Source organism: Aulostomus chinensis, chromosome 18, assembly GCF_037954235.1.
Source record: "Aulostomus chinensis isolate RoL2024-O1b breed Wild chromosome 18, RoL_Achi_v1.0, whole genome shotgun sequence".
Lineage (NCBI taxonomy): Eukaryota > Metazoa > Chordata > Actinopteri > Syngnathiformes > Aulostomidae > Aulostomus > Aulostomus chinensis.
Genome location: NC_141337.1, coordinates 11,763,542 through 11,788,375, shown reverse-complemented (window position 1 = coordinate 11,788,375; position 24,834 = coordinate 11,763,542). Strand labels below are relative to the sequence as shown.

At 42.5% G+C, this 24,834-nt stretch overlaps 2 protein-coding genes across 4 annotated transcripts in view; one reads left to right on the top strand and one right to left on the bottom strand.

Moving 5' to 3' along the window:
• arhgap17b (Rho GTPase activating protein 17b) overlaps positions 1–17,708 on the bottom strand; it is a 23,403-nt gene extending 5,695 nt beyond the window's left edge. Inside the window, exons 1-15 of one of the 3 annotated variants that reach the window (XM_086184981.1) lie at positions 17,264–17,708; positions 12,063–12,102; positions 5,494–5,598; positions 4,490–4,566; positions 4,203–4,314; positions 3,818–3,894; positions 2,849–2,951; positions 2,559–2,627; positions 2,345–2,426; positions 2,103–2,230; positions 1,390–1,501; positions 1,229–1,310; positions 1,050–1,130; positions 614–727; positions 421–512 (exon numbers count right to left, since the gene is read on the bottom strand). In XM_086184981.1, the coding sequence (XP_086041107.1) occupies positions 421–512; positions 614–727; positions 1,050–1,130; positions 1,229–1,310; positions 1,390–1,501; positions 2,103–2,230; positions 2,345–2,426; positions 2,559–2,627; positions 2,849–2,951; positions 3,818–3,894; positions 4,203–4,314; positions 4,490–4,566; positions 5,494–5,598; positions 12,063–12,102; positions 17,264–17,316 (1,327 nt within the window). In that variant the 5' untranslated portion in view covers positions 17,317–17,708. The remainder of the gene's footprint in view (positions 1–420; positions 513–613; positions 728–1,049; positions 1,131–1,228; positions 1,311–1,389; positions 1,502–2,102; positions 2,231–2,344; positions 2,427–2,558; positions 2,628–2,848; positions 2,952–3,817; positions 3,895–4,202; positions 4,315–4,489; positions 4,567–5,493; positions 5,599–12,062; positions 12,103–17,263) is intronic. The other 2 variants (XM_086184980.1, XM_086184982.1) reach the window with 2 other exon arrangements.
• On the top strand, positions 17,404–24,834 carry aqp8b (aquaporin 8b). Its single transcript, XM_086184985.1, has 8 exons — positions 17,404–17,818; positions 18,762–18,985; positions 21,402–21,578; positions 21,991–22,412; positions 22,901–23,027; positions 23,110–23,324; positions 23,779–23,913; positions 24,282–24,834. The coding sequence occupies exons 4-8, from the start codon at positions 22,153–22,155 to the stop codon at positions 24,322–24,324; spliced, it is 780 nt and encodes a 259-aa protein (XP_086041111.1). The 5' UTR covers positions 17,404–17,818; positions 18,762–18,985; positions 21,402–21,578; positions 21,991–22,152; the 3' UTR covers positions 24,325–24,834.

Below are 24,834 nucleotides of genomic sequence, written 5' to 3'. Positions count from 1 at the left end.
AAACAGTGAACTGTTGTTTACGCTTCATGCCTACTGAAAAAAGTAAAATCTGCTTATAACTCATCAGACATGCTATTTGAGATTAAGATGGGCATCAAAGTCACATTCGTAGGAAATCTGCAAGTGTAAGTATGATTTTACTTTAAAATGAGTTTTCAGAAAAATAACAAAAAAACCTTTTAGCTATGTGTTTTCAGCTGAAATGAGTCACGTTGCACCCTGAAAAAGCTGGTCTGTAATTGTTCTTTCCTATTTAGCTTCTCTGCCAGGTCATAAACAAGTATTCTGATCTTTGCTCTGATCTAAGCTTCATCTTTGTGATGGAACAGTGACTTGGGCCTTCTTTAAATGTTTCCTGAGGTATTCTGTATGTTGAGATGCGCTGAAGGGGAGACAAACTTCAATTTTAAACTATTTCACCTTCGGGGAAGAACCAATCAGCATGCTGGATAATGGGCTCAATGATGGCGACCACGTGCACAGATGTAGCTGCTGCCATCTCTGCCAGTGTCCTGAATAACAACCACAGACCAAACACAGACTACGTCAACCTCAGCTTCACTTCGTTGTCAGAAAAAAACAAAAATAAAACCGTGATTATTTTGAATCTCACCCCTCAGTCTTGGCCCAGAGCAAGTTTGGCCCGAGGACGATGGCGATGTTGCTGGGAGTCATTTTATTCACCTCACTGTCCTGAGCCAGTTTGGCCAGAAACTTCACCAGATACCTGCAACACACACACTTTGCTTTACAATCCCAAAGCATTTGTACTTTTACAGGCAGGCTAACTTTTCCATTCCCGAACATTCATTGTGCTAAGCTAACTAGCACTCTGTCAGCCTCCCTACTGAATGCACATAGGAGAGAAGGGTATCTCTCTTCCGTTACTGTAGGCCTGCGCTTTGAATCGAAGAGCTGAAAATACGTTACCTCTTGATCAATGTGGATCACGCTTCATCATGGCTAACACACCAAATCAAGAGTTAGACTATGGAGTCCTTTCTGTTGCTGACTTGAGGGACTGGAACATGAATAGAGGATGCTCTTACCTAAAGTTGGCTTTGTGAGTCTTTGGCAAACGGTCACATGTCACCCATAAAGCTTGAAGCCTTTTATCAGGATCTGACACACTAAAAACACATCAAGTATTTGCTTGTTGCATCAGTAATATCTGAGGTTCTTCAGGTTTGTGCTCAGAGTTTTACAGGATAGTAAAAGAACCTCTTACTTGGATGCCTGTGTCCACTCATCATAGAGACCAAAGGTCATCAGCGGTTCAGGAAGTTCCCTGAGGTAGGACTTCAGGGCTCCTGTGTGCAAGGAAGACAAAAAGCTAGCAGAAAACAATCTGGACCAGATGCTTTATTTGTAACTTTGACAAAGGTGTACCAGCGACGGCGTGGGGATCAGAGTAGAACTCTTCCAGCTGAGAAGTGGAACAGTCCAGGGCTGCTTTCAGCTTCTTCAGTTTTGAAGCACCGGCAGCTATTCTGAAGAGACCCTGCAGGGACAATGTGCAGAGTGAGACATTAAACAGATGTCCATCCTGAAATTAAAGACCTTTGAAGGGAACGAAGAAGCAAAGCCTATCTGGTTGGTCAAAAGGGGGGTTGCTTTCATTAGTAATAGCAATGAGCGACTTTCAGGATGAGCAGCAGACACTCAGCAGAAAAAAAAGCTTGTTTCTGTTCATAAATATGTCTAAACCACACTCCTTAAGGAGTCTGGGGATGGGGTTACATCTAAAGATTGTAATAGTGAGAATGCTAATGGATAGCACATGTCTGTGCTCACGCGGGCAGGCGCGGGCGGGTGCGCACACGCGCCCACACACACACACACACACACACACACACACACACACACACTCAAATACATATACATACCCACACACACAGTGCCAATTCCCCAAAAGCGAACTGACCACAAGTTGGCAACAGATGTTTCCAGACTGGATGTGTCATCATGACCCACATCTCCCTCCACCTCTGACAGTTTTATAGTTACAACTTACATCCTAATCCCGGGTGATTAACTTTTAACTCTGCCCTATTTGACTCAAGTTTCTCTCCCTCATCCTCCCTCCATCCCTCCATCCATACCTCCTCCTTCATGCCTGTCTCCAGCAGCATCATAACGCAGGCCTCTATGGGTAGAGCAATGTCACGGTTGCTCCTCTTCAGGTGCTCCTCCAGGACCGTGCCAAACGCCGGTTTCTCCATCCAGGAGTCTAAGGAGAGGAGATACCGTTCATTTAATGATGGATTTTTAAAAAAAGAAGCATCCTTCATTTTCTGTGCATAATGTAACAAAACCTACAGCATGTTTTAGGCCTTGCTGTTACCTTGCTGAAGTTGGATAGTCGGTATAGCTGCCTCCAGAGCTGCCAGAGACCTCCTGTGGTATTCTGCCTGAGCCTCTAATAACTGTAATACATCCACAAGCGTCAACACAAAATCAGCAAAGCAAGTATTTCTGTAGCATCAGAAATCTGTTTAAAGTGAAATAAACCACATTTCCAGTTCCAGGTTATTTGATCTACATTGCGATACACCCACCATGATGTAATAGCGTGCATACTCTCCTTCTTTGGAAGCAAAGTTGTACATGTCGGCGGAGAGTTGGTCCTGCAGGGTGAAAAAATTTGTTTCCATTTAAACATGGCAAACCTAGTGCAGTCAGATGATTAGATGAGGTGAGGAGGAGACCCTGGAAGATGCTACTCTGAGGTTCTACCAGCCCATCACAACTTAAACAGACAAAACAACAGTGTAGATCGCATGAACATTTTTTGTGGGGCTTAATAAATAAGCTACAGCCTGCAGAAGAGATTAGGGTGGAAACTTACTTTGCATATTTCTACTTTGTTGAGAGCCTCGTCCATCTCATCTTTGAGAGAATCTGCCTTAGCTGCCATGGCCTGGTTGTTGGATTTAGTTGCTTGATACCACCTGGAGTACAAGAAAGTGTTGTAAGTATGACACCGGGAATGATTTTTAAAAAATGCACTGGGACAGAGGGGCTCTTTGTACATCTGCCATGAGTGCATCTCCTTTCCATCCGATGAAGAGACATTTCTTAAAAAGGCACACACCAACTTTTTAGGTAATATGCTAACTTGTCATCCTGGCCAGAGTCGGACAAGGGGATAGATGTTCTTGTGTCCTCTGTGCGCGCATGAGGGAGCTGTCAAACACAGAAACCTGATGACTGCTAGTTAGCACAATGAATAGTGGTAGATAGAGAAGCTAACATTTCTCAGTCAGAAGTCATCAAATGAATTTTTCTTCCAAATGGAGCTTTCTTGCCCTATAATGACTGTCCATTATTTTCATTATGAGGTCATAATTTGAAGTTAATAGATGTTGTGCTTTCAGAGTGAGACACATAGTTGGAACTACTTTCCTGACAAAACTAGCAGCAAAATTGTCACTTTAGCAAACAAAACACCTGATAACTAGAAGAGCGACTGTTGTTGCTAAATATGGCCGACTTTGTAACAGAGGTAAAGGATGATTACTTCTGGAGAAATGTATCTAGAGATATGCTAAGACAGCCCGCCCACTACCATTCATTATGCTAAGCTAACTAGCAGTCAGGTCTCTGTGGGTCTCATCTCCCTACTACACAGGACAGGAAGCCATCTATCTCCATGTCAGACTTCCTGTCTGGAGAAGATTGGCAATAAGCATATTTCCCTCAAGGTCAGGATGTTCTTTTGAAAGTTTAAACATACAGGAAAAAAGTTTGCTATCAAAGTTAGGATTTGAGAACCGCACTGAGTAAACTACAACATTTTAACTATGATTAACTGTACCTCGTCTTGGCAGAGTCGTAATCCAGAACCAGTTTGGCAAGTTGCTTCCTCTGTTTTAATATATTGGGAATATCAACCTGAGAGAAAAACAGGGAGATTCACAACACCGTGAATAAACTTCATGTGGGAATGTTTTCTCATGCGAAATCAGGTGTAATGTAATGGTGATAAAATGCAAAACATGCCGAAGGCTGAGTGAGGTGAGGTGACGTTGGTCTCAGTTGGGACCTGAACACAGTCTTTTACACAGGCTCTCATGATTCAGAGAATAAAACTCACTTGTTTAAGAATATCATGCAGGATTTAACAACAACAATACTGATTCAAAATGTGTGTGTGTGTGTGTGTGTGTGTGTGTGTGTGTGTGTGTGTGTGTGTGTTTTACCTCTGCCAGCTGGTTGAGGGGATCCAGGACTTCTTTTTCAATCTGCACTTCGTGCTGCATCAATTCGGTGGCTAATCTGCTCTCTGCATCTCCACACACCTCCATCATCTTGCTGCACACACACACACACACACACACACACACACACACACACGGATATATATAAAAAAAAAAAACATTATCACTTAGTTCCTCCAGAAGAAAAATGTCCTCATGAAGAAAAAAAAAAGAGAGAGAGATGCACACTTAATTCATTTGAACATAATGAGATCAAGTTTCCACCTCACCCAATCAGACTCTCGTCCCCCAACTGAGTGCCACCCTCCTGCATTGCTTGAGACAATGTTGTCAGGGGCAGTTTTTTCTGAAATGATGCAAATAATAGCAAATTTACTTCATCAAAGCTCCAAAACATCTCATATCTTTAATTTTATTGACACAAAGCCGTGACCACTTCAGTCCACTCTCCGTGCACAGGGCCAGGACAGTAACAGAGAAGCTGGCGGGTTTCAAGAGATGAATATTTTTCTCCTGAATCATATCTCTGGCACCTAAGAGGAGAGGCCTTGTGTTTACAGCCCAAGACAGCAGGCCCTCGCTGACGCTGTCAATGATCTATCTTCATCTAATATCTGTAGGTTACCGTCGTCTTTCTGAGTTACAGCTCAGGGTTTGAGATAAGGCCAAAGTCCTCTGTAATGGAGTTTCAGTGACGTTTGCTAGTTTGTCAGCAAGATTATGTAAAAATTATAAAGCCGAATTTTATCAAAATTGGTTCAGGGGTTCCAATGAGTTTCCAATGAAAGGCCCATTGCATTTTGGGATGGATGAATTTAACATAGCCTCTTTTTGCATCAAGGTTGGCTGAGTTTGTAAATTGGAACTTTCCGAGGGCTCTCTGGTTTTGCAAATGGGTTCTTGTTTTTTATTTATTATTTTTTAATTTCCGCATCGATAAAAGCACCACCGTGCAAGGCAGCAGAATCACCAATCACGCTCTTATTTGCGGCACTAAAAACCATATTGGCAATTTCTGATTTCTGTTTGTCATCGTATTGCCAAACCTTCTTACAAAACAAATGTTAGATTTTGTAAAACATGTGCCGCTGTTTAATGATACAACTGAAACTGCTTAGTTAATTTTTTTTTTTAAGAATTCCTGCTTTCTTCATTACATCCATAGCATTACAGTGCAGAAAAGCAGTCAAGAGAACGACAGGGAAATAATTTGCAAAAGGATCTGGTGGTGGGATCCAAACACAGATGTTGTGATTGTGCCAGTTCTACTTACATGTCGCTTCTCAGAATCTGTACCCAGTTGACTCTGCAGACACGACACCAGCCTCTTGTGTGTGTTGTGCGACACCAAACGCACCAGCTCCATCCGCCTCTCGATCTGAAAAACACGAGCAGCGCAATGTCATAAAATCAGAATAAAAGGACAAATGTTTGTCGGTTAACGGATTGAAAACAGGATGAAAGAAATATAGTTAACGTCAGTTTTTTCTGCCGGGCATACACACACACACACACTCACAAACATGTTCCTGTTCAGCAGACACAAACCAGGTGAGAGCAACAAATCAAATCACAGATGAACATCCATCTGAAAACTCTCCGTCCTGCTCTTGTCCGTTAAAGTTGGCATGTTGGGACCATGTTTCTAGGTCCGGCTGCTGTGCGTTCCTCACTTTAATTCCTGTCCATCAGTCATCCAAGTTTATGTCACAATATTGAACTTATTACTTAAGGTCTTATAGAGACTCGAAACATGCCTGACATGCAGCAGAGGTTAGGTGATCAGCGCTGTTTGTTTCTCAGCAGGATCACGCAAAAACTGGCATCTGATACTCAAACCGTCTTGTTAGAGTGTTGTAGGGTGCACCAGAAAAGCAACCCAGTCAATTTTGGGGATGGATCTTTTTAATATTGTTAAAAAAAAGGGCTTTTTATTTATTTTACATTAGATTTGGCTGAGGTCTCCAAAAGTCCGCCTGTCTGCAAGAGAAACAGTGTTGTTCATATCATTCATCAGTGAGGTGGAGCAGAAATGATGTCATATCGCCTTGGCGGAGGTATGTGACCTCCCTGTTCTTAATGAACTAATGCTGTTCTAAGACAGCGACAACTGCATTCGCACTTCCACCGAGGCCAGTTGCTTTAATTCATTCTTATCCCAAACCATTATAGGTAAAATCTCTATCAAATTGCATTTTTTATTAGCAGTAAAAGATCAATTTCATATTCCTGGAGAAATTGTAAAAGAAAAAAAAAAGGGGGTCACTTGCTAAAAGGGAGGTAAGAAAGGAAGCAATGAAGCCTTTCTCTAGCATTTTCAAGAATTCAAAACAGTCCTTATTATGGTTGCCATGCAGCAACTTCCTGGTTATTTCACTTCATTTGAAATCCTCACCATGAAAAAGGACCATTTTAATGCTCCCTGAGTTTTGTTCACATTCGCAAAAAGAGGATCCAGAACAGAGAATGCGTGCGCGCGCACTTTTTTAACCGTTATCTAAGTATTCACTTCCTCTTCCTGTTTCAGAATAAACATCCAGCACAGTTACTACATCTGAGTGCGATCCCATTTAACTCCTCTCATCCCTTCCTTTCATCCTCACTAATACACCGCTCTGTTTACAGCGTACAAGCTCCTTCCACCCCCCCACCCCCCCCCTCCTTTCCTCACTTTACTCTCTCCACCCTCTTTTCTACAGCTGTTGCACCATGCCAGACCACAGCTGGACTTTCTCGCCTGGATCCAATTGTTGTGCTCAGCACATTCAGCTGATTCCCAGCTCTGATTAAAGCATGGAAGCCCTTCTTTATCTGTTGACGTCTCGATTGGATCCAGACATACAAACGCTTGGTGCCAAGAAAAGAAGCGGAGTGAGTGAAGTCTTGGCACAGTCTGAACGCGCGATCGCATCGTGTGTTGATGGAAAGCAGCGTGAGTGCACACCAGAAGACCCTTGAGACACACGTTGAGAGTCCAAAATATCAACCATTATCTGTAGTTACCGACATAGTCATGAGATTCATACAGATTTAGCACATCTCCAGATTGTGCCTCTTGAGCGTTGACGAACATGGCCAAGCGTCCATTCTAGGTATATCAATTACCCTTTAGAGAGGTGAAAAATGAGGTCACAACACAGATACACACACACACACACACACACATCTACAAGCAATTTCGAGTCACCTTATAACTTAAGCTCCATATTTGCGGTTTGTGGGAGGAAGCTGGTCCCACAAACCCCACATGCCGGCCAGCGGCAGCATTCTTTAACTGTGAATGTCATCAAAAAAAAAAAAAAACTAAAAAAAAATCAACAACTACTTAAAGTTGACCTTCAGGTCTTTTGAGAATTATTTCAAAACTTTTCTATGGTTTGTTAGAAGACTGTTTCGGATGTTAAACAGATTCTGCTTGATAAAATAAGAAAGTATTTATCAACTGCAGTACTTTTGACCCCTCATAATACATATGAAGATAACAGCCAGACACAACATTTCTACTAATTAGTATGAGAAGATTCAAAAAGAAAAAAAAAAAGAAGAGGAAATGGAAATGCTTTCACAACAATGCAAAGTTCTGTTAATGAGCTTCTGTGTCTCAACATTATTTAATAATATGATGTCTCTCTGAGCTTTCAGATAGATTTGTGCCGTGCATTTTTGTAGATGTACACCAAAAAAAAAAGGATATAACTTCTTTAAAGGGCCCATGTGTAGGATTGTGCTTAGAAGAAATTCTTTGTATTATAGAGGGAGTTGTTCCTCTTCCACAGAGCCCACCACGCTACCTCTACGGTAGCCCAGAGTGGTCAAACCAGCACCTTCTCATTTTAGTTTGTTAATTTATTCTGTCCTGTCCTGTATGTTATAAAAAAATGTTTGATAGGGGTAACCTATTTGAGCTGCAGCCTCTCTAAAAAAAGCTACTGCATTCACTGTAGTTGTAGTTTTTTTTTTCTTTTCATAAAACTACATATGATGCAGCTAATCAGTTTAACTGGCCAGTCATGGATAACTTCATAACACACATAATTTATGAGAGCACACACAGAGGATAAAGTTAGAAGGACATCTTAAATGTTTCCCCATGCCAAACTCCATTCAGAAAATCAGCTTCCTTCTCTTTTTTTTTTTGAGGCGTGTTGCAGACAGATGTGACAAAGCACGAACTGATGTGCTGTACTAATCAGAATCATGATGTGTTTGACCTGATCCCATCTGTTACCACTGGGAGTACTGACTCCTCATTATTTCCCCCGAACTTTAACCACGAAGACCGGACGAGTATTTTCCTTTTTGTTAACCGTATTTTAGCAGCTGTAGGCTAATAAATTAATTTCCTGCAAGACTTGATGAAGTATTTCTGATTTTCAAGTGATTGGTTGTGCTCGCTAATAATTTTGTTGTGTGAGAAGTTTGACATATTATATCATCCATTCATGTTTTCCTGAGACAGGTATGATGTGAGGGGCTGCAACCTCCATCTCATCCTCTAGATGTCACCAGATCCTCCTCACTGAACCTTTAACACAAATGTCCATCAATGAATCCAACACTGACGATATCTTCTATCATTAAACCATCAGCCTTCAATTCGCCTGCATCACATCTCAAGCAGGAAGTTTTTCTGGTTTGAAAAGACAAAGTCTGGCCTCAGAAAGACCCTCAATTAAGGACACAGACTGAGAGACACCCTAATGCACTGAAGTCACACAGCTAAGGAGAGGAAACAAGATGGAAAACTCTCCAGTTGGAGAGCTGCTTAAAGTTTTACAGGCCAGTTACTGCCACCTTTTCTTTTTTTTTTCCAGCCAGGAATGAACAGAGCAGGCTGGCAACCTCTGACCTGCCACAGCAGAAAATGTGTAACATCTAGTGAGTCACAGAGGAACCAGGCGGGTGGATACAGTTCTGCTTTGGCTCAGAGCTGCTTTGGCTGACAGGATTGCTGGTGAATTGATGGGCTGGTGGGCCATGTTGGTGGAATAGCTGACTGAGCGAGAGTGGAAATGAAACCGGAGTTGAAACAGTCCAAATAGTCGTGTTTTCTAAAAGGATTCTTGAGGCATGAGGGGAAAAATTACAGTGAAATAATAAAAATGAAATACGTTAGTTCTTGCTGAGTGTTGCCACCACTTTCATTTTTCCATTATATATTAAGCTTATACTAACAGCCAATTAGCTTACTTTAGCATAAACGGAAACACAGGGAAGCAGCTGGAACAGCTAACAAAACAAAGCCTGCCCAGCAGCACCTCAAACGCAAATCAACCTATTATATCTTAGTTATTTAATCTGTCCAAACAGCAATTTGTCATTGCACAGACATGACAAAACAACCACAGAACTGAATCTGACAGAGCAAAAATAAATAAAGCCACTTAGTTTTTGGATGTTGATAATATATGTGTTAATTCAAGAGCTCCAGAAATGTTATAAGGTAGCTCTTCTTGCCACTTAAAAAAAAGCAATGCTAGGCTAAGCTAAACTAAGTGGGAGGATACTGTTAATACAATACAATAGTACAATAAATCAGCAGAGTGATTTCATGAAGCAACCCCAACAATGACTAACTTCTGCCAACAATGACAACAACTACAAAAAAGAAAGACAAATATCTATTCAGAAATAGAAGAGCAAAATTCTACTATAAATCATGGCTGACTTACTTCTGGACAAACTGAGATCCATGACCTAATTTATTCAAGGAGTTCTAAGTGAGCTAACACTTCCCATACACTGCCATTCAGTGTGCTAAGCTAACTAGCAGTCAGCCGCTCTCTGTGGGTCTCAGCTCCCCCCTTCACTCACAGAAGGAGAGAAAGGTATCCATATTCTTGTCTTGCTCTGGGGAGAAAAGGTTGCAATATTCCTTTAATATACAATATAAGACACTGATAAGATGAAGTATGCTAACAGTCCACTGTGTGTCCTCAGTTGTATTTAAATACTGAGATAGGATCAGTTCCAGTATGAGATCAGACAGGCACAATCTAGTCTGACAGCCTCTTCAAATCTCCCAGTGACGCAGGACGTGTCCAAACAGGATAAATGCCTGAAGTAATGCAAGTCCACGGAAAAATGGAAGAGGAAAGTCTAGTGGATCACCATGGAAATCAGAGTGTCAAATTTCAAGCTAGAGGAGGGGTGTGGGAGCGCGCTGGTGGCTAACGGAACAAATGGAAAACCTTTTCTTTTGCTGCTCATGTTTGGAAGGAGGGAGAAACTTCTTTATGTATTATTCCTGTTTGTCTGACTACATTTAAATGTCAGTACTGATTATGTGGTCGGTGTATCAGTACAACCATTAACTGTGCACATAATAGAGATGATGGTGATGATGATGTAGTTAGCTTGAAATGTTTGCCAAAAAAACATCCAAACAACTTTTTACTCTGCTGATTGCCTGACAATCGCATTCCTGACTGAGAGCTGCAGCTGAAGGAATGTCTGACGCAGCACAAAGCTCCTGATGTTCAAGACTCCAGCCAAAGATGAGAGGAGGGTTGGGCCACAAAACACAACTTTTACTAGAGTTAAAGCAAAGTCACACTTTGACTTGTTATCTTGATAACAGCAATGAAATGTGTGAACCGCAATGAGTTCAAAGTTCACCTCAGCATGTCATAAAACCTCTCATACTGAACAAGGGTGGCAACTTTAGTTTCCTTTCAGAAAACATCCTCTCTCTTCTATGGAGACTGGGTCTACATTTCTCATGTATTTATTCACTACTTTTCCAGCAGTGACCTCACAGTTTGACTAGTCTGTGTCGTCCCATCCCCAAACACACACGCACACACACACACACGTCTGGTGTGATTTCAACATAACAAAGCATAGCTAGTGTTTTGCTTCAAGTGGAAAACCATGAGGCCCCTTTTTTTTTCTCTCTTCACGACAGTTGCCAAACCTCTGAGCTGGCGAGGTATTACTGAATGAAAGACTCCAAAAGTGAAGTTTTAGTGCCAATAGTTGTACTTCAAAACTGCAAAGGGACTTGGCTTGGATTAGTTAGTAATGGCTTTAAGAGAGCCTTTAAAGAGAACATGTGAGCCCTTTGATTACTTCTGTATTTCACTCTAACACACCATGAGCAATCTTATTTGGAGTGCGACGCGGGTCTGCCCGTCTCAGTGCGATGCATGTATGCTGTGTAACGAGACGCCTACTGAATTTAGACGCTGTGATTAAGTCCACACGCGTCGTCATCATTTGATAGCATTAGCGCACGTCCAGCTTGGGATGCTTGGGATGCAATTTTGCTAATCGTGCTTGTTGTTGTTAGCATAGATGTACGTTTGCGTTGCTCAGTGCTTCATTTGGTGCGTCGACCTAGGTGGAAGCAGCGGTTACACTCAGACAATCATCCTAAATTTCTCACACTGCTTTCTAAGTTATCTTCCATTGGCCCAAAACATTAAACTGAAGATTAGTGACTGAAATATTTAAGAAGCACAGTGTAAATTTACGTAATTAACATTCTTGTACTATTGCTGTAAATATGGTTCCCGTGGAACATATCAATGTGCAGCTGTATTTTATAGAGTGAAGAGATATTTAGAGGCGGTGAAGAGGGCCAAGAGAGTTCATGGAAAACATTATCGTGCCCCACCAGGCAACACAAACACAAGAAGTGGAAGAGAACAATGGACTGAATTTGAGGAAAGGCCACGAACAAAAACCCAGAAAATAAACTCTTTGCAATCCCACAACGCAGTCGTACACACAACCAGGATCAAAGATTTTTAGAAACTGCGGCCATCGCGGCACAAAATATTGACGGTTTAAGCGCCGGGCCGCTATCAGTGGTCCCGCAGAAATAAATGTCATAGTCACCTGTAGGAGGTCATCACTCAGCACCTCTGTTTTCTCAGCCCTGTTGAGAGAAACCAAAGACTAAACGTCAAACACTGACAATAAACCATCAAACACATTGTTTTTTAAAAAACATATACAAACGCATGAACTCCTGCACTACACAATACAGGATCTGAAGGTTCTGTGTAGTACATCCATGTTGTTGAGTGGATGGGGGGGGGGGGGCATATTGTGTTTTTTAGTAAACTTCATTCACTGGTCTTGTCTGTGAGGCTGTGTGTATCACTTTATTGACACTTTTTTGCAGCTATAACCAAGAGGACCTGTGCCCTTGCTGCTGTTTAGGGTGAAGAATCAAAGGAATAAATATATCTATACTTTATAGGCTTTTCCAATTATTTCAGAAATACAGCCAAAAAAATAACATTGGCAATGTTTACATGTGTTTTTAGTATGTAAATATCATATAAACTTGTTTTTAAACAGATAATATTGACATCGGTTCATATCAGTAAATGTCAAATCACTTGTAAAAATATCGGCTAAAAAACCCAATAAAATATCCTATTCCTAATGTATAAACTGTCCTGATAAAGGTAAGAATACGACCTCAATGTAACCATTTTGTCAAATATTATTAGCCTTTTCAGTAAAAACTAAGTATATACAGGTATAATTTTGTTTGGTTAAAAAAAAAAAGAAAAAAAAAAAGAGAAGACTTGCAGAGGTGTCAAATCAGCTAAAGTTCAACCAGCTCAACCTGTCTGCGTTCAGCAGCGTCAGCCTGCAGCGAGGTTGAACAGAACGCCATAAAGTTCTGTCACCTGATGTGTTTGCTTGTCATAGTTTGCTTGGATTTACTGAGTTGTCAATTTATGAACAACTCTCTCAACATAATGCTCTCATTCACCAGCACATCACCACTTGTGCCTGTGGTTGTTTTTCCATGATAGACCTGTCAGATTCCTCCACCCTGTCCGAACACACACACTTCCTGTTGTATCATCCCCGCCTTGTTTGTTATGGCAACAGGGGAAGGTGTGTGTGTGTGTGTGTGTGTGTGTGTGTGTGTGTGTTTGTGTGGAAGATAATGGGAGTTGCCAAGAGGCGTGTTGACTTCTCTAACACACAGTGTATTGTAGCCGTGCCTTTGGAAAAATAGGATGGTGACATCACTCCCAAATCTCTAGGAAATGCTGCTAAAATGCCAGCAACATGTGAAATAAGACCCACGTTTGTTTCTCTAAATGTGATCTCAAACTGCTATTCTATCCTTTTTCCAAAGACCTTCTAATCATTACTGTCCATTTCTTGGATCGAATCTCGCTGAGCCAGTGAGACCAGCAAGTGAGGTCATCCCTCACCCTATCAATAACTAACAAATACACCGTCCACACGCCGTTGCACACGCGCATTAGATCTACACACACGAATCCCTCAAGATTTCTTCATTGCCTGTGTGCAGCAGCGCAGGCCCACTCTATAGATTTAAACCTCGCAGGGATCAATTAACCCCCTCCCATACTGGCGTTACTGTTGTAAGACTCAGAAATAAAATCTCCAACAAGTTATACCCGCCAAATGCAGGCTTACCTCACTGATCTCTGAAACATCCGCCCTGTTAAATCACCTCAGAACACACGCAACAAGCTCACAACATCAGTGAAGACTGTTAAATCTGTTGGTTAAACATTCAAGCTGCTGATGAAGAAGTTGTCGATTTTGGCCAGACTTGACACACTCTGATCAGCTATTGTGAAAGCCCATGTGGGGTTGGAGGCCAGTAGCATTCGCTTGTTCCGCATTGTGGTCTCTAAAAAAAGGTATACACACTTATAAACAAACATCGGCTTATACTAACATACGAAGCGATGCTGACACAGAGCCTTAAGCCTGTAATAGCCCAATAGCAACCAGCCGCTACATCTGTCCGGCTCTATTTCAAAGTCCTGCAGTGTATAATTGACAGGTAACCTGCAAAATTGTTTTGTAGCAGGTAAAAGAAGAAAAAAAAATCTCCATCAGGCTACATCAAATGTTAGGGAGAACTTTGGTGTGATCAAGGACTGTGAGGATAACACAGTGGGTGGCTGCTGCTTGTAAAAAAGTGTTCAAAAGTTCTAGCCTTTGATAGCTGCAAGCTAGGACCATCCTCACTGAGAAAAGCAGCTGGAGCACAAATGTGAGTAAATGCCAGGGTGCCAGCAACAGGTCACACGGCCTTGATTACCGGGTCCAGGTTCTGCCCTCTACTAATTATCTACTCTATGGGGGGGGTTCTGCAGTTTGTCCGTCTGTTAGCGAGATTCCGTAAAAACTACCAGACTGAAATTATAAAATATTCTCGAACCGTTCCGATCACTGTCACCAAAAATGAATTTGCTCTTAACAACCAAATAAGGTTCTCAGGGCAAACTGGGGAAAAAAATAGTTCTGATGACATCTCCATCAGCCCTCCTGGTGATAAAAGGGAGCGTGACCATGAGACGTGCTCAGTGTCAGGCCCACCAAGTTGATGTTAGCTTGATCTTGATCTTGATGATAAGTCCACATAAATTACAGGGGTATTTCAGCTGCTCTACTCTCACATTTCCATTGGGCACCTGAATGTTATAGTTTGCCCGCTCAAGCCCTGGTTGGGACATCAGTTTGACAATGCAATGGTTCAGTAGCGAGAACCAAGGGTTAAAAAAATCTTGAATGAACTCGTTTCAAGTACCTGAATCACTTTTCTGGTAAAAGCGCATTAGCGGAGGGGTTTCGCATGGGTCAGGGGGGAACCAAACACCTTTTTGGAGCAGATCTGAATAATGGGGCGGATACAAAGGCACAGCAACAGGAGATAGAATGTGCAGCCAGAAGGCCTCCACATTAACGGTAACTATATTACACTGGCTCAACTCTGAAAGAAAAGCACGATTTTTTTAGATGCCTATCAATACAGAATTAATATTGATTTGCATGGAGTCAAGCTTGGCCCTGACCAGCAGCAACAATGGACTCCCACAATGCACGAGGCCAGACCCTGGCTGCAAACTCGAAACGACACCGAAAACTGTGCTTTGTAGCAACTCTGCAATGTACAAACAACGACTGCCATATGCGCATGAAGTTTTAATAAAGAGGCTACGAGAAAATAGTAATGCCAAAGCCCCACTTGTGCTGGACAGCTTATCTCCGAAGTGTTCCAGAGGAATGCAAATATTCATTAACACCGTACCACGCTAGGTCACCACACTGCACGACAAACTTCTGCTTCCTCCTCTTTTTTAAAATCACATACAAATCAAACTGGCTTCCTCTTTAATAAAAACACCCGTCAGCGTGTGTGACGTTCTCCCCGGCCTTCCACTGTGTCACTGTCAACAACCACGGAAATGCTTACTCCACAGAATCTCTCAGCGCCTGGACAAACACAGCGGTGTCCGAACAAACTGTCACAAATAGAACGAGAAGAAGTCACCAAGCGGATATCAGCTTGAACTTCTTTGACGGAAGAATCTGATTCGGTCATGCAGAAGCACAAATGTTACGGGAGGATGTGTAGCAACCGGGGTAATCAACTGACGGCGTGTGCTCGCAAAGACTTCAACCTTTCCGTGAGAGAGCTGTCAGTACGCTCAGAGAAGTTTTACTGCTCTTACACAACACACATGGGGTGTGGGGGGTTGGGGTGGGGCGTGGGGGGGGGGGGGGTATGCTAGGAATCCCAAGGCCATTGGCTCAAGGGTTCCTGGTTAGGATGGCTGAGAACAAACTATCAAGCAGGGGCGACTGGAGGGCAGGGCTGGAAACCTCTTCAGGGGATAGAGATGAAAGGCCAGGTGTGTGCATGCGTGCATGTGTGTGTATACACAATAATGTGTCTATATAAGGTCTTAAGGAGAAAAAACAACCAGACTACCTACACTTTTACTTTCACACGAACCTTGTGTACACACACTTTCATTAGTTCAGTGTTGGCTGTATTTCTGTCTGCAGTCTTTTGTGGTTCTGCGTGACTGCACGCTAAGAATGGTCAGTATTTCTCAGTGTTACCCGCATGGCAAGTGTTTGAGTGTGTGTTGCTGCCGTTGTCTTGTTCTGATGTTGTTTTTTTAATTTCCTGATGCTACTCCTGGCTTGTGCTCTGTCTCAACCTTTTTTTTCTTTTCTTTTTTTTTAGTCACTGTTGCCGTCTTTATTTTGTTATCAATTTTAGAATTTTTACAGGTTCCAACGCATCTTTCCAGCTGAGAATTAGCCGGGTGGCTAACACTGGTACATCTCCAGAAATGTTGATTTTGATTTTTCTTTTTTTTTGGTCTTTATAAATAAAACAAAACACCAGAAAGCCCTGCTTGAAGTTTCAAACCTGAGCATCTCTTCAGCTGGGATATTTTCAGAGTAGATTACCGTAGCGTCAAAGTATCACAATGTTACAACTTAATGTGCAAATATTATTCTATTATCTACCATAACCCTCAAAATATAACATTTTGTGGAACAGAAATCGTAGCCGTCTTATGACACATAAGGACAATGTGACACATTCTTGATTTTATTCTCTTTTAACATGTTATTGATGATCTATTCTCTTTGTGGTAAAGCAACGTTAACTGTGATTTACATAAGAAAGATACCTCACAAATAAAGTTTACTTTGATCATTGTTGTTGTTGTTGTTGTTGTTATACAAATGGATAGAGCCCCCCCCCCCATAAAAAAATGTATTACACAAGATTTAATAGTGAGAACAGGAAAACTTTTTCCTTCCCTCCAAGTTTATTTCCAGTGTTTTGTCAAATTGTTTCCCTTTACCCTCAACGTAACCCTAATCCTGTTTAATCTTAATCTCTGTAATCTCAATTTATGAGCCAAAGAGGAATCTAAAACTAGTCAAGACAGTCACAAATAAATCGAAGTAATGGATGTAACACATCAATCACAGACACAATTTAAGTCCATAGGTTTATATGGAGGGGGGGGGGGTATTTAAATCAGACTAGAGCCAATCTGAGGTGTTGGTTTGCTTCAAGTGAAAATTAAATGTCCAATGGAATTTGACAGTTTCTGCTCGATAAAGTCAGAAACGATAAACAGCCTCCAGGTAGTTTAATAGAAGAAAACGTGGCCCACCCTTCCGACGCCGCCCACCGATGACCATCGACGGTGTTATGAGAAATCATAGAAACACCAGAGTAAAACACGCTCCATTAACTTGTTACAATACACACTCACCTTCCCACTGTTTGGTTGGCGAGCTGCCTCATGCGGTTAAACTGCTTCTTCATGTTTCTTTCCCTCCGTGTTTCCTACAAGTCTGGGAGGGGGGGAAAAAAGTTCGTTGTCGTTCATCCACCGCGGATACAAAAGTTGCGCTACGTCGCAGCCATTGTGGCAGCTGCGCTCCCACCACTTTACTGCACACAAGTGAAGGTTTTTCCACTGATGGACCCCGGTGACAGTCACCGTTAACGGCTGCAGGAGAGAGAAATCAGCCCGGAAGAGCTTCTGTCACACTTGCGGTCCCCCATTGACAAGAGTATCTGACAGCAATGCAAGCGGAGGAGTTTAAGCGCAACCAGTGTGGTAGGAAGGAGGAAGTGGCTCTACTTCCCTACTGTAAGCTGCACAAGCCAACGGTGACATGTGATACCTCCGCAGAAAAAAACAAAAAAGCTTTGACTCAGTTATTGGTTAAAGTCACTCACTCATCGGCGTTTAGTCCGTGAAGAAGAAGAAGAAGAAGAAGAAGAAGAAGAAGAAGAAGAAGAAGAAGAAGAAGAAGAAGAAGTTAAGTTATTGTGTCACGTGGGCTCTTGACATAAGAAATTGTTGGACTCCTGGTGCAAATTAACATTCATGAAATTCGTTGGACTGAAATCTGTAAATCAGTAAAGCAAATAGAACTAGATGTTACAATCCCTTTGGATAGTTGGCGCTCTTAAAGTCAACAGTCAGAGTAGAGTGGTGAAAGGGAGGGATGGTATTTCAGTGGGGTCATCAGGTGGGCACCCTGCCTCATCAACGTTTCATTAATTTAAGCCCACGACGTCTCCATAGGGCTTAACAGTGTACCCAGCGTCCCAGATACACCCCCCCTCCATGCCATACCCCCCATGTCCCTTGATGGACTTTGCATGGCAGGGGCGTCCTTCTCCCTGAGCCAGGTGTAAGCCTGGCTGCATACCGTCAGAAAAAAAAACAACCTGCAAATCACAACTATCCCCGCTGTTCTGAATCTAAATATGCTGATTGTGACATTCTGTGCCGATGTTTTGCCAATAGCTGATGCTGATGTTTGTTTTTGCCAGTTTTGATGGGGATTTTTGTTGGATTCATTTACCTTTATTTCCCTTTCATGCCAGGGAAACACACAATTTAATGAGATTCGACACAGAGCGCAGTCAACAACTGAAAACCTCTGTAAAAGTCCCACAGATTTTTTGGTTTAGGGAACCATCGCGAGCTTCACGTACTTGTGTTTTTCTGGATCCACGGCCCAGGCCCGGCTCAAGTGGACCTGATCTGGCCCAGCGTGTTGGCCCACTGATGAAGCTCAGCAGAAGTTCATTCAGGAAGACAGTATACGGCACTCAGCTGTATGACGTCGTTCTCACCCCCTCATTCTGTCACTTCTCATGCTTGGTGACATCATAGGTGTCATTTCGAATGGCGTTCCTGGCCGATCATATTGCCGCTGTCTTTTTAAATATGTCTCTTTCTCTCTGCTCAGTCTTGGTCTGCTGCTGCCATGCGCGCCCCTCCTCTGCCCCATCCCCACCTGGTCTTCTCAGAATCATTGATTCTTTCATGTTCTACCAGTCTCATCCATGGTCAATCTTCCACCGCCATCGCCACCAGAGTCTGGACTCCATAAGGGGGATCTATCTCGCTGCTGCTCTGAGAAGATGTTCCTGTGGAGTCTAACTTCCAGGATTCCTACAATAGTTCTCATAGGTAATAAACATCATCTTTTTCTTACAAATGTCTCTCCTGATTGAAATACCTTTACTTAAAATTTACTGGTATCCTACTTTCACATCGGTACCAGTTGACTTCTGTACGCAAATAAGCTGGACGTCTGTTCACCAACGCTGGCGGATGTCAGCCAGAACACGCCAGGGACCGACTGCTGTCTCTGAGCTGATGAGATGCTCTGATATGCACATCGTCTGTGAGAGCCCGGCTGCGGTTATATAGAATTACACCACAATAAGATAAAAATCACGCCCAAAAAAGTAAACAAACATCTAATCCCTTGTGGTATTTGCCTCTACAGTGCCGCCCGAGCCTTTAGGGGGCCCTAAGCAGAATTTAATTTTGAGGCCCCCCAACACCGCCATCACCGCACGGAGTAAACTATGCTTGACGATTACTGACTCAAATATCACACTGTAATGTAACATTGCCACGTATTAATGCAGACAGAGTACGAACTATTGTCATCTGGGCCACAGATGCATAAGGAAAGGGTGGTCTTTGTTCAAAAGTAGGTCCAAACCAGATGGGGTGTCTGGGGGTCTTCCCCCAAAAAATTCTGAATTTGGTAATGTGATTTCTTGTATTCTGGTGCATTTTTGGGATGAACAGCATCCTTCCTGGCAATACCTAAATTTGTTCGGACTCATACCATTTTGCTTTTTGACTGATTGAGGTAGTGACTTGGGCTTGAGCCCCTTGACCTCTCTGGCCCGGAAGGTTCATTCAGCATTGAGTCACGACTCAAGTGATGGCAGGTATATTGATAATGAAATCAGAATTTTCTTGTATTGAATTATTTATTCATTCATTAAATTATGTTGTCAATTCTTTAAGATATTTCATATGATTAAAAAGAACAAACAATAAAAAAAGCAAAAAAAACAAAACAAAGCACCTGATTGGGGGCCCCCTGGTTGCCGCTTAGGACGTGTTTCCACTGGCTCACTTCGGCTCGGGTTGGGTGGGGACGGCTCTGTAAGGGTATGTTTCCACTAGCACCGGGTAGCACGTCAGCGTGGGTGGACTCACCGGCCGTGAGTTCCTCGTCGTGTGCGGCACAACGCCAATGGACCACATGGAGGCAGCGTTATGCCTGTTGCTCGGTGAGTGGTTTTTGCTTAAACTGAAAGTGAGGGACGACAGACAGGCAAGGCCTCAAGGGGCGAAACAGAACACCCAAGAAAAGTATAGAAGACTTTACCAAGCGATCAATCAGTAGTCCGCTGAGGCCAAAATGATAGGAAGTAGACAACGTTGACAGGTAAGTTACCCAATCAGCACCCCGCCATGTGTTTAGTCCCCACTCGGCTCACTTGGAACCCCAGCGGAGCAGGGACCAAAACGGTAACGGTCAGTACCATGTTGGGGCCAGTGGAAACGGGGCCGAACCAACCTGAACCCACCCAACCCGAGCCGAAGTGAGCCAGTGGAAACACGCCCTTAGTCCACCTATGTGTGCCTGTACATAGTAATCATGTAAAAATACAGCAGTCTTCTTGTAATAATTTTCCTGATCAACCCTGTAGAGCAGAAGAATCTCAGCTCAAAAAAACTTCTCTGCCCTGTCCAGCACATATTTTAAGTGTCAATAACGTTTAAAAAAAAAAATGCTTTCTTATCTGAGCGGCTGTGTCATAGACCTTATGAACCTGCTTAGTATCAGAACTGACTGCATGTGTGTGGAACACTTGCAGTAATGACTAAGGTTCTTCAGCATTGTTTGGTGATGGTCAAAAGAAAACTAGGCAGTATAGAAACTGTTGAAGGCACCACAGGCAACTTAATGGGGTAATGTGGAGGTAAACTCAGCAAGCAAGATCAACGTGGTGTATTTCACTCTCCAACCAGTAGGTGGCACCATATCAATTTAGAGTTGCAGTGTCCACCGCTGTGGCCTTGAACAGCCATAGAAAGAAAACTTTAATTTTGTGCGCGCGCGCACACACACACACACACACACATAAATACTCTCTCTCTCTCTCTCTCTCCCTCTCTCTCTCTCTCTCTCTCTCTCTCTCTCTCTCTCTCTCATGGCCTCAAAACAAATAAAACAAGGGAGCAAATTAAATCTAGAACAAGTTATTGTTCGCTCCAGGGCTCCATACGTTCCCACTACATACTGGAAAATATGAGACCACTGCACATCTGCTGTTGGACCCTCAATAGTTTCCCCCTCTTGAGGACATTCTTTGTACAGTGTCTCCACCTACAGGTCACAGCTGGTACTATTTCAAGTAGTTCAAATGCATGAGTGAGGCATCAGTTGTTACATAGGCATTCATCTCAGGTGAAGTAGGGTCATGGGTGATGCGCGCACAATTCCTCAGAAACTAGAGACACAAGTTTGACAGCAGCAAGGTCTAATTTTTCTATCCTTCCTTATCTTGTTTAGGGGTCACAGGGGGACTGGAGCCAATCCCAGCCCTCATCAGGTGACCCCCTGGACAGGTCGCCGGTTCATCGCAGGGCCACATATGTGGGAGGAAGCTGGAGAGGGGAGAAAACGCAAACTCTGCAAAGAAAGGCCCTGATGGATTTGAACCCAGAACCTTCACGCCATGAGCTAACGGTGCCAAGCAACCTACCACCAGATCCAATTCATCTACATTAAACATACAAATGATTTGTTCAGATTACCTGACCAGTAGATCAGTATCTCAGTCAAAACCAGAATTGGCTTCTGTCTCTCTCTCTCTCTCTTACTCTCTCTCTCTCTCTCTCTCTCTCTCTCTCACACACACACACACACACACACACACACACACACACACACACACACACACACACAGTGTCATGTCCTCTCCTGCTCTGTCTGTCTGTCCTGTTAAAAAGTGGAATTGTAAAACCTGTTTATTCAACTTCACAGTGCATTAGTAGATTTAAATTATTAACCAAAAGCTGGCTGATTTTTAAACTGGGCATAGAATATTTTACAAGCTTGTCAGCACACGATTGAAATATTTGCCCTTTTGTTATAACAGGATGTGTGATGACCAAGTTATATCGGATTAATAAGAAAAGGAGTCCATGTGGTCCAGGTCAGTGGAGCAGCATTACCAAAGTTCATCTGATTCTTGGAGCTATTTCTCTGCCAGGTCAGGAAAAGAACTGCCAGTGTTCCGAGCAGACCTCGCTGACGACTCATGGCTGAGGAGAAGTTGGAGATGAGCGAATTGGGGACGTCTCTTATGTCTTCAGGCTCTAAAATATCTCCCCCCAGACCTCCAAACAAATTTGAGACGTTCCTCCAGCCTTGTCTGGGTGAGCTGGTGGGGACCACGTTCTTTGTGTTTATCGGGTGTGTGTCCGTCATAGAGAATGTGGAGGGTCCGGGGAGGCTTCAGCCAGCTCTGGTGCACGGTCTGGCTGTAGCTGTCATGGTGGCGTGCATGGCTGAGATCAGGTGAGGACTCTTTTTGTGTTGCATCTGTTATAAATAACAAATTTTTTTTAAAGGGGGGGAACAAAAAAAAATACACTTTTCACATTATGATGTATGTATGATCGATGAATACTCCTCAATCTAGCATGCTAAGTCAAACAGAAAACTAGCAAGGAAAAGGCAGTATTGGTGATCAAATTATTTTTGTTTAGTAATATCATTAAACCCTCTGTGGATGTAGTTCTTGGGCTCAAATATTGACGAGATGCTAGAAAAATAATAAAAATTATCCAAAATGTCCAGTTTACTACTGTTCCAAATCAAATATTCAAGTTAGTTTGCATATGTTCCTGTGAGAGGACAAGTTTGAAGTTTCTTGCAAAAAAAAAGCAAAAAAAATTGTTTTAACTTTATTTTTTTTTATACAACTTTGGTAATTTTTCTTTCACAAACAAAAGCAAAATTATAAACAATAACCAAAAAAAACTGAAGTTTGTTTCGCTCCTCAGTGGCTCCCATTTCAACCCCCCCTTCACCTTGGCCATCTACCTGTGCGGGTGCATGAAGATGAACATGGTCGTTCCATACCTTGTGTGTCAGGTGGTGGGAGGGGTGTTTGGTGCCGCTCTGGCAAAGGTGAATCAAACGTGTGTGTCACTGAAGACGACAACCCTTTATATACACAACTGAATGAATCATGGTTGACTGACACCAACAGGCGATGACCTCCAGAGAAAACTACGCCAAAGCCCACGGGGCCGCCTTCACCCTGCTGCAGTCAGAGAATCAAGTGGGTGGAGCTCTGATTGGTGAGATCGCCATGACCTGCCTGGTCACCATGGTGGTGCTGCTGGGGGCTGTCAACACCAAGACCAGAAGCCCCCTGGTGCCATTCATGGTGGGATGTACTGTTATCATCAACGTCTTAGCTGGGTGAGTGTATATCTGCTCTTTTTCCCATCTTTTATATTACTTGTTTACTTCTTTATCACTGTGTATTTGTTAATGTTTCTACTTTTGCTGCACTATGAAATGCCAGTCTGGGGAAAGCTAGCTTAGCTTAGCTTAGCTTAGTTTAGCTCAGCCTAGTCTAGCTGAGTTTAATTTAGCTTAGCTTAGTTTAGCTTGTCTTCTTGTCTCTTCTCTTTTCATCTCTTAGCATAGCTTAGCTTATTTATTCAAACTTAGTTCAGCTTAGTTTTTTTCAGTTAATCTTAGTTTAGCTTCTTTCTCTTTTCTTCTCCTAACATAGCTTAGTTTAGTTTGGCTTATTTATCTTCTTAGATTTGGATTCATATACAAGATTTGTCTAACTAAAAGTTTATATAAATCCATGTGTATGTGCATATATTTTATTCATCTTTATTTATTCTGTTGATTTTCCCAGTGGCGATGTCTCTGGTACCTGTCTGAACCCAGCTAGAGCCTTCGGTCCAGCTCTGGTCAGCAACTACTGGCTTTATCACTGGGTCTACTGGGTCGGACCCATCACGGGGGGTCTGATAGCGGCAGCGTTGGTTCGGTAGGTTCAGCAGAGGATTGACACTCTCTTGAACCCGATAGTTAAATCCTTTTTGGCCTGTGGTTTTTTTTGTCACATATGCACTCCCACTTTGAGGTACCAGTGTGTACCTGAAGGGGTACAAACGCTTCTTGCGAAAGACATCTGTGTACATGAAAGTACAAGACTGTTTTTGTCTTGTAGCTCCCTTGATTGATTGAAAAGGCAAGTATTTGGCATTTTGTGGGACAAAAGCAGCGATTAAAATGAAGTCGAGCCAAAACCAATAGAATTTATCTATGTGTGTTTGTTTTTGGATGAGTGCATGGTCGTGTCTTGTTGATATTACTCAATGAACAAACTGTGTAATCATTTTCCTGTTTTTGCAGACTTCTCCTCGGAGACCGGAAGATTCGTCTCATTCTGAAATGAGATCCTGCGTTCATTTACTGAAGTGAGGCAAATCATCTCATGACCTCAGACCCACTCAGATTCTATATTTCTTTGTTATATTCTTTGCTTTTCAATAAAACTAAATATTTGATTTTGTGTGAGTGTGAGTGTGTGTGTGTGTGTGTGTGTGTATGTGTGTGTTTTGTTGGCCATGTTAAGAGCACCATATTTAGCACATGTTGACAAATGAGTTTAATGATTAATTAAGTATGATTTCATTGTAAATATCCCACTGCTGTGGGTAAATCTAAACTAAACAGTTTTGTAGACACCAAGTTAATGCAGCGACTGATTTGTGTGTTAGGTTTGTTGGTCAGTGAATCTCATCCAGCGGGTGCATGTGTGATGACAATTATGTGAAAAAAGTTTAATAAAAAGCACTCAGAACCTTTTGAACTGACAAAAAAAGCTCACAGCAAAATTCAATTACTTCAGGTTTTCAAACACAACTGCTGCCCACTCTTATGAAAAAAAAACCCAAATGGCAAC